Here is a 10,426-nt window from a genome sequence, read left to right on the forward strand (position 1 = left end):
TACTGTAGTTCGCAGTTCTTTAGTAAACTATGGGAAAAGCCTCACCGGGCGAATGAATCTTTAAGGAGCTGCGAACTAAATTTACCGCTTCAGTCATTATTATGCCCAAGCCTACTAGATACTTACCTTCTATTGTTGTTGCGCACTATGTCTTCGCACAGACCACAGACTAGAGTTCGGGGACAAGTTCCGTAGGTACGTCATAATAATTGATAGTCATAACTCATAGCTGTCAATTTTATACTTTGGCTGATTAAGTTCAGTTGTTCAATTAATTATCGTTTTTATTACGAAATAGGTGAGGCAATCTAGAATTGAAGTTTGGTAGGTAGGTAGTCAAAAAATGCTATTTTCAATGCTGGATTAATATCGAAATAGGAAAATCGATATTTTTTTTATGGAACAGGAGGACAAGCAATAAACGAGCAATACATACGGGTGTTCACCACAGACCAAACTCTCTTGTGACACCAGAGGAATCACTATCGGGCTATGCCGACCGTAACCATAAAGTGTCGAATAAACGTACTTGTGAATTCAAAAACCGAAAACACATTGGGTAGGTAGCGCGCGAGATTTGAACCTGTGTTTCCGTGGTGAGAGTCAACGGCTCAATCAATTGCGCCACTGACGCTTTACAGATTCTTTTCAATTTAGTAAGTGTTAATTTACAACGATCGCTGAATATGTAGAGTATATGGTTTTACATTTTTTCTATGAAAATAAGGGACAAGACGAGCACGACGTTCAGCTGATGGTAATTAATACGCCCTGCCCATTACGATGCAGTGCCGCTCAGGATTCTTGAAAAACCCCGAAATTCTGAGCGGCACTACAATTGCCCTTGTCACCTTGAGACGTAAGATGTTAAGTCTCATTTGCCCAGTAATTTCACTAAATACGGCGCGGCGCTAACTTACATTCAAAATTTTACTTTTAAAGTCAAAGAAAAAACGTAGAAGTGAAAGTCACACAATCCAATGTTTTTTTTTAATCTAGAATGTTCGAGCTGTTAAATGAAAAAGTTTAAACCTGAAATCTCGCACCAAGGAGGTTTTATTTTAATTGAAATGAATCATTACGCCAAAACGGCAATATAATATACGTTCAGTCTATGCATGATTAGATCTTAAAATGTGAAAACTTCCAACAGGTTTAGATCCAGCCAGACCACTGGTGTCAGAATTTGGATCCAGCCAGTTCCGCCTTGGTCGTGATGATGCGCACGTAGTTCAAGTTGTGCACACGAATGCTGGGTTTCTGGGTGAGAGTGGACTTATAGGCCACGTGGATTTCTGCGTGAATGGAGGCCGGCTTCAGCCAGGCTGTAAAGGACATTTTATGCGTAAGTAATTAAGTTAAAAAACAATTCATAATAAACAACTTTTATAGAAATTAACTGTGTTCAACTTTTTATTCAAGTCTTTCAGTCGTTTTACATGTGTCAGCTTTGGACTATACTAAGATGTATTATATCTATAATATACTATTTATATAGTATTATATAGTACTATTATACTAAGAAGTCGTATGCCAATAATAGTCGCCGGAAACAACATTTTTCGATTCCTTTCTTCAGAAATGTACGTGGAGGCCTCGTTCAATGCCATTCAACAAAGAGAAATTTAAAATTGAAATTTAGTTAAGTATGAAACGTGCAGTGATCTAAAATAAGTTTGAATTGGTAGTAAATACAGTATGGCGATTGGCGAGGAAGTATAATCCGGCTAAGTTTGAAAGCGAACAGATGCTTAAAACGCAGTGGATTTCGGCTTTCTCCGTTTTTACAAGATTATAGCTGTCATCTGTCAATCTATCAATGACTGCACGTTTCATACAAACGAGTGAATCGCTTTTTTCTTGAAGAGTTTCGCTATCATTCATGTCCAGGGTTTATACTTGTGTTTCAATTGCATTATCAGGTGTCTGTCTCCAAAAGAAGAAAAAAAAAAGGTGTCTGTCTGGCAGGTTGATGCTGTTAGCAAGATACTGATGATGGGTGGATATTGCCACCACCAATTTGTAAAGTCTATCTGTAATCTTTCGCCTGATCCGTATTACAAGACAACCATGTCATGAGGCATCAAGTGAGAATAGTTTTGTTACTTTATCAGACATATTTTGATGTGTGTTAATCTGGTGTTAATGCAAAGCTTTTGTTTGTTTAAACTTTATTGATAACCTCTGTACTTTCACTACAGATAATGAAATGGTAAACATAATTAAAAATCATTTATTTTAAGTTTATCTATTTAAAAGCTATGGTAACGCCAATTGTCCAAATAACACACAACCTTTTCCTTAACCCCTTACACCTTTATCCTAGCAACTTAGCCGGTACAAGTTTAGAATAAACCGCGAGCCGCGACATCTATGGTCGTATGGCGTAAGTGCGTAACACACATTCCGTCAAGTAACCGCATAAATCCAGTAAATCCTCGTATTCCTGTTGATTTGCCGCCGTGAGATCGTAGTGATTTCTTCGTTAAGTGTCCCGCGATATATATATTGTGGTTCGCCAGCATACTCAGGCGAATATAGAAGAACCCAGGATCTTGCAGAAGAGGTGAGGACCGGCTATTCCCTTTACTCCAATGATTCCTGTTCTGTTCACCTGAGTACCCCTTTTATTATTACAGTCCACTTTAAATTCCCTGGCGCAACCAAGCTATTTAATTATTTTACTGTTTATAATTATACTACGTGAATCAGAATGGGTATAACATCCCTTCAATGCTACATTATTTGAGTCATAGGCAATAGTATTGTGGCGTATAAGTTTTAATAAATCAAAAAAAAAAGAAAAAACTCCACTACACAATAAAAATATTATTTCTCAATTTATTTTCTTAGACATATTAAGTTGATATAAATGAAAAAAAAATGTTTCCTTTATAATACACCAGTACATTACAACTGCTTTCAAATCAATTCACTTAGTCTTTTTCAATAATTGGATATATTTTTGCCACTGCAGTTTGACAGACTGACGTACAAGTACACTATAAGAAACTAGAAGTTTAAAAATAAGAAAAAACTGTTAATAGAAGATAAAATGAAAATCTCTTCTCTTCTCCGTTGATAGTATATATTTAAACAAGCAACTACACTGGCCTGCAAAAGTAAGTATCACACTTTTCAAATTAAATTTTTTTCTTAACTATAGAAGGTAGAGATTTATGATTAAAAACGTTTTGTTGCAAATTTTATAGGCTTTAATTCTTAGAAACTAAAATTATACATTAGTAACATTTTTAACTTAAAAAAGATAAAACAATGAAAATAGACATTTTTAGTTAAGTGTAAAAAAATTCAGCTAAAATGTATTACATGTTATTTAATTTTTAATAACTGGTATTGCCTCCTCGAGCTCTGATTACAGCTTCGAGCCGGTTTGGCATACTGAACACTAGGTTTCGGAGCCGATGTTGGGGAATATTCTCCCATTCTTCTACCAGGGCCTGCTTTAGTTCCTTGAGGGTCTCTTTCTAGGTGGTGGTCTGCGATTTCTGATTAGCCTCCCAAGCTCATCCCAGGCGTGTTCAATCGGGTTGAGATCAGGACTTCTTGATGGCCAAGCCATCACGCTGATACCGACCTCCTGAATATACTCTTGTACGATATGAGCCGTGTGTGGCCGGGAATTATCATGCATCAGCATCGATCCATCACCCATATTTGCTAAATACGGCACTGCATACTCATTAAGAATCTCTTGAGCATATCTTTGCCCAGTGAGGGTGCCATTTTCTATGGCTACTAGCTCTGTGCGACCTTCTGAAGATATGCCAGCCCATACATGTACACTGCCTCCACCGTATTGGACTCTTTCTGAGATGCAGGCTTGAAGGTATCGCTCACCAGGTCGCCTGTAAATACTTCGCCTTCCATCAGAAGTGTAAAGGGAGAATCGAGACTCATCTGCAAACAAAATTCTTGACCATTCTTCTTTATCCCACTGCATGTGTTCACGAGCGTATCGCAGTCTCGCTACTCGATGCTGTCTCTCGAGTTTTGGGCCACTCGCTGGTCTTCGGGGTTTCAAATTTGCTTCGGCAAGTCTTCTTCTCACTGTACTGTCACTAATGTAGTCCCTCCGGGTCTGAAGTAGCTGTTGCTGGACTTCAACTGAATTTTGGTGGCGATTTCTTAACACAGTGGAAATAATATAACGATCTTCTTGGGCACTGGTATACCTGGATCTGCCATTACAAGGTCTCCTCAGATGGTGTCCAGTCTCTTCGTACCTTCGCTTTACCTTCTGGACCGTCCGTACCGTCACACCCACCATTCTTGCAGTGCAACGCATACTGATGCCTAGTTCCAGAAAAGCCATGATCCTAGCACATTCTTCAACTGAAAGAGGCACGATAAATAAATGTTATGTGCTTTTTAGCATAGATTTAGAAAACAAGACCCACCGATCTTGAAAAAAATTTTAAACAGAAAGAAAAATGTGAATGGTAAAATTGTAATTCGGAAACGTCCACTTTGAAAAAGGAATGGTTTCGTTTTTGAAGTTTTTTTTCAGCCAATTCTTAAAAGAAGGTTACCGACTATAAAGTTTTTATGTACAAAATTAAATTCTCTTTGGAGTCCTTTTTATTTCGAAAGTATATCTTGTGAACTTAAAACGTTATTCCAATTTTAAAAGTGTGATACTTACTTTTGAAGGCCAGTGTATTATATATGTATATATGTATTTATTTGTTTAATATTATAAAGGTATTTATAGTGTGCGTTTCATTGAATGGGATATAACCATTTTTGTTGAAATTTACCAAACGAGAGTTTTTTGGGCCGTCAAGCCGATGGCTCTAGCATCTCTGTATCTATACATAATATATCTATATATGTACCTATACATAAAATATCTATATATGTACCTATATCTACCGAATAATATACTTTTATTTCTTTTTTTTAACAGGTGTAGCTCGATGCAGTCATTTTATGAGCTCTTGTTATTTCGCCGCTAGTATACGTCGTCGCGTGCGCATGATTGGAGTTCCGTGCGATTCTTCATGTCCCAAGCAAGGCCGGTGGAGAATCACGGATGCTGCTAGTAAAGCTGTCCGTATTGGAGACGATATTCCAGCGTCGTAAGTTTTATTACAGTTTATTATTTTAAGTGATATCCTTCACTTCTGGGATTAAGTATACACATTTAATTCGTATATTAATAGTGTTTTAATGGCGTAAGAACTAGAAGCGAGTATACGGATCACTTAATTTACTTTTATTTAGTGAGCAAATATAATTTCACACATCTGTTGGCTTTTTTGAGTTGAGTTCCCAGGGCACAGCTTGTCATGCAAGCTTAATTGCACAGCTCGTGGCGCCGTTTTAGGGCGGGTCATTTCCTTCCCTAAGATACGTGAGAGGCACTAGTGGGAGGCTCCCTTGCACAGGAAGCCGGCTAGATTATGGGTACCACAACGACGCCTATTTCTGCCTTGAAGCAGCAATGTGTAAACATTACTGTGTTTCGGTCTGAAGGGCGCCGTAGCTAGTGAAATTACTGGGCAAATGAGACGTACCATCTTATGTCTCAAGGTGACAAGCGCAGTTATAGTGCCGCTCAGAATTTTTTGGTGTTTTCAATTTTTCTGAGCGGGCAGGGCGTATCAATTACCATTAGCTGAACGTCTTGCTCGTCTCGTCCCTTATATACATAAAAAAAGGGAAGCGATGGCTGGTCCACGCGTCATGCTTATGTCGTAAACGGACGCTGCTTGTTGTGCCTGGTCGGTCCTGTCTTCGGGGATTTTTATCTATTATTTTTAAATTGATAATATACTATTTTAGGTTATTTATTAAAATATAGAATTGCTCTCCTTTATTTTCTTTCAGTGTATGCGAATTAATACATCTATCGCACTGCTAGATTAATCACTTCTTTTCCCCTTTTTAAACTTACATTGATTTTTCTTCCTTTCTTTCATTATAATAAGTGTGTAAGTATTATGATCCTCAATTCTGTACTGCAAAGTAAGCGAAACGGAATTAATTAGGTATCAGTTTTCAAAAATAATAATTGCCTACACGTATTCTAACTCGTGTTAAGCAGAGTAAAATAACTATTCTAATAGGTATAATAAAAAAAAAACAAGAAATACGAGTATAGATGTAATTTATTCATTTTCAGATCTAAGGGCATGTACTGCGTGCATTTGGATCATAACGAAGATTGTCCATTCGATTAGAAATTAGTATAATAGTTTTATTAATTAGCTTTAAGTTATCAATGAGTTGTTATAAAGTAACTATTTATAAATATGTGGAAGACTTAGATCCACTGTTAGGAGTGGTCTGAGTATGTCAGATACTAGTGCCAGATAAACAAGCAGTTATATGTTATGTACTCAGTTTAGCAGCAAACTTTAATAAATATCTTTTTGTCGTCGGCAAATAGTAAGTATCTTTAATTTTTTATTCATAAATCAATGTAAAATAGAAAAACATTATACACGAGAGGCCCTAAAAGAGATCCCTGTGGTATACCATATAGTTTTTCTTATTACTACTGCTTGCCGTCTTTTGATAGGGTAATATTTCATCCATGTACCTAGTTCCTTTCCATGCCTTTACTTAATCGATAAGCCATTATCAATGAACTTTCATATTGGGGTAGATTGGTCCTTGATACTTATTTGCACTTAGTCTCTAATGCAAACGCTACATCACTACTACAGTCTGTGATTGTTGGGCAATAATGGCATAGTACCGCAACCATATTACGTATATTGTTTTATATGACGCATGACATGGTATGCCAGTATTTTAGGAGCTTTCAGTTGCACACATTCGATACAGTTTGTGGGTGGATGATGCAGCTACTTCAGTTATTTTCACAGCATCATGACGTACGGTATTTTACTGTGGGGTCATGCTGCTGACATTGATGTAGTGTTTGCTCTGCAAAAGAGAGTTGTTCGTGCAATATATCAGTTTGGTTATAGACAGTCTCTTAAAGAAAAATTTAAAGAAATTAATATTATGACTTTTCATTGTCGTCTTTTTGCTCTTAATACTGATTTTCATTGTTATAACACTAGAAATAATAATAATAATCTTAATACAAAATAGCTTTAAGGGTCAATGTATACACTTTTATAATGAAGTCCCAGCCACTGTTTAGGCATTCTGTATAAATAAATTTAAATGTTTTATTAAAAAATAGCTCTGTCGTACATCCTACTATTCCACAGCTGAATACCTAAGTGATCGGACAGCCTGGGACTAGATTATGATTATTTAATAGAAATAGCAATGACAGTACAATATTGTATATTTTTATTAAAAAGAGCGCAAAAAAAGAATCCTGGGAGAGTTTCTTGCGCCGCTTCTTCTCTCTCAGACCGACATTTGTTTCCGAAGCGGTAGTAGTATCTAGTATATTAGGTATGACACCAAAAATAATTCTAAATGAATTTTGTGAAATTAAATGCCTTTTATAACTTTTACTGTAAACTTTAATGACTTGTTTTGTATTAATTTACATTTACATTTTTGACTTACTCGTGTAAAGCATTGACTATTTGACGTTTGAGTATGTTTGTTGCATCATTTTATATATTATATTATAATTGAAAAGATTTGTAAAACGATCTAAATGTAAATCTTGATTTTAAAGTGATGGCAATGAGTTTTTTGCTACTACTTCTCATTAGCTCAACCCTTTACGAAGTAGCAGTAGAAAAATAAGAAACCCATTTTTTTGACATCCATAAGTGTCATTTCTGTGACCTACGTGAATAAAGTGATTTTGATTTGATTTGATTACAACCAATTTGTTGAAACCATTTCAGATATCGTATTTAAAACTCGTATCAGCATTTCCACGAACTTATGTCAAGAAAAAATCTATTGCCCACAGATTTCCATTCTCCAAAATATTCCCAAACTTTATTTTTCCCCAGAATAAGGGAAAACATCCCAACCTGGAGACGCTGCTGTCACTACTTGGGTCTTGACATTATATTTCCTTTTAGAGCCACTCCTCCGCACGCAAATCTTCGATTACACATGAGGTTGTTGAGAGAACGACGGACAGTCTCTTCGCGTTAATTTACTTTATACTTATGATATAAAGATATTTTAAGGTAAATATAATAATTTATGATTTCTCAAAGTACAAAGTGAGTAAGGCTGAAAATTGTCCATTTCATAGAAATATGTGTGAGTCTTATAAAAATGTATTATTATATATTGTGAAGTCAATAGAGAAAATAATTGAAAATGGCGACTCTATTGTAAATTTGTTCTCTATTGACTCGGCTAGTGTGTTACGTGAATGTAAGTTCAATAAAATGAAATATAAAACAGTCATTTGTGTTTGTACTTCACTATTATAACTTTCTACGTAAATATTTTTATCTATACCCATGCTTTAAATCCTCTATTAAAGATTCTGAAACAGTTAGCTTATTGCCAACATTAAAACACCCAATGTTTTAATAACCATTACATCATCCAAACGAGTGTTCTAATGTTGTACTGAATTTCATAACAACACTCCTATTTTTTTTTCAATCCCTTCATGCTGAAAGAGTTTTAACAGACAGCCACATTAATTTTTGCTCGATGCGTGGTATCTGTATGAATTTCAAAAAAGAACATTTTCGATTACGCGCGTTCCACACTAACAGAACGTCGCGCGCCATAAAAAGAAAATAGGTTATTCGAAACCCCGCCATTTTTCTTAGATATTTTTCTTGCTTTGTTTACAAAAAATGAGCGATTCATTTTAAAAGTTGCAAAAGAACATATTCATGTGAATTTTAATTATTGCACTAAACAAAATGTAAATTACTAATAAAATAATGTTAGCAGTAAGCTAACTGTTTCAGAATCTTTTGGTGTAGATAAAGTCTTGTATGCAACTGTTGATAATTAGGTATTAAAACACTCATGTGATACTATTATCACATGAGTGTTTTAATACCCTTTATTACACAACAGTTGCATAAATAACTAATCCCTACTCTGTGTTATAACTATAATGATGATTATCCTTAATTGTATTAACGGCTGTTAGTCTAGTCTCTATTAGTTCTAGCTACCCATTCTTTGGCTTCATAGCCAGAGGTTCACTCCAATTTAAGGCGGCACTAAACGCCAGCGACCTTGAGCGATATGAGCTCACGGCTGTCGGCCCGCCACCTATGTATCAAAGCCTATATTTTCGAAATTCTTGCGTGGAAAACGTAATATTTTAACAGGCGCAAACAGTTTATATGATTACAATTCTCACTATTGATTACTTATCTAAATAAATGTACCTACACAAAAAAAGTACAAACTATAAGAATAACTTTTCTGAGAGTCGTACTAAACAAAAGCGTCATGCCGAGAAAAAACTTGTTTAACTATAATTATTATATTAATTAAAATAGCTCTGGAGTGTTAACTATAACCAACAGCAAACATTAGCAACCTACAAATAAGACTTAAGGGTATGTGTAACATGATAAAGTAGTATTCATAGCTCCAAGTGTTATATTTTCACCACAAAACTTGTCTAAAAACACCTTGTTTGCGTGCTTTTTTTTAAATTGGCGATTGCTTATGACAACATAATGAAATTTCATCACGGCAAAATCTAACGAAAATTAACTAGTTTTGTTCTGTATTCATAAAGTAAATAAAATTTTCAATATACATAAATATAATTCTTAAATCTGTGCTTACTAATTTTGCTACTATGTTATGTATGCAATAAAAACATAAGTGTGTTGTTATCTTAATTAAGTAAAATTCTGTGCATGCTGTGAATTTCTGTAAGTGATAAGACATTTAGCATTAATTTAATTGTATTGTATTTATTGTTCGTGTACGTGTTGTTGGAAATCCAAAAAAATAAATAAAATTACAATTGTTTTAAGTTACTCTGGTGATTTTTGCTATGGCTATTCGCGCTCCTATTGGCGACCTAACCCGAATGAGCGTTATATAATCCAGCGTGACCACTCGGTCTCATTAAATACCCATAAATAAAGTGCTCAGCTAACCTAAACCAAATTTTCACGAAACACTACAAAAGGCCCGCTCTTCACATCAGATATTTATGTTCTTATACTTATAGTTACAAGCTAGGGGTTCGTGGATTCCTCCTTGTCGCAAAATCTAGAACGTTCGTTCCAGCTTCTAGAAAGTGCTTATCTTCCTTCTCTATCGCATATCATGCCATACTTGTCATGAGTTCTAGAACATACTCTCTAGAATGTTATTTGACCAAAGGGGTATAAACCAGTCCTGAAAATGACTGAACACGGGTTTCATAAAATTGTACCAGGTAATCACGTGTAGTTTCAAATTTCCAGTATATGTTAGAGCCTCCGTTGCAAATCGGAACAGCCTGCATATTTCAGATTCTGAAAACGTCTCGGATTTCTAGAACAGTCGAGAAAATGTTTCCTTTAAG

General features: G+C 35.4%; 1 protein-coding gene across 1 annotated transcript in view; it reads left to right on the forward strand.

Moving 5' to 3' along the window:
- LOC126965526 (phospholipase A1) overlaps positions 1-7,605 on the forward strand; it is a 46,837-nt gene extending 39,232 nt beyond the window's left edge. Inside the window, exons 6-8 of the mRNA XM_050809189.1 lie at positions 1,154-1,345; positions 4,931-5,102; positions 6,149-7,605. Of these exons, the coding sequence (XP_050665146.1) occupies positions 1,154-1,345; positions 4,931-5,102; positions 6,149-6,206 (422 nt within the window). The 3' untranslated portion in view covers positions 6,207-7,605. The remainder of the gene's footprint in view (positions 1-1,153; positions 1,346-4,930; positions 5,103-6,148) is intronic.
- The last annotated feature ends 2,821 nt before the right edge of the window (positions 7,606-10,426 follow it).

The sequence above is a fragment of the Leptidea sinapis genome, chromosome 7 (genome assembly GCF_905404315.1).
Source record: "Leptidea sinapis chromosome 7, ilLepSina1.1, whole genome shotgun sequence".
NCBI classification, from domain to species: Eukaryota; Metazoa; Arthropoda; class Insecta; order Lepidoptera; family Pieridae; genus Leptidea; species Leptidea sinapis.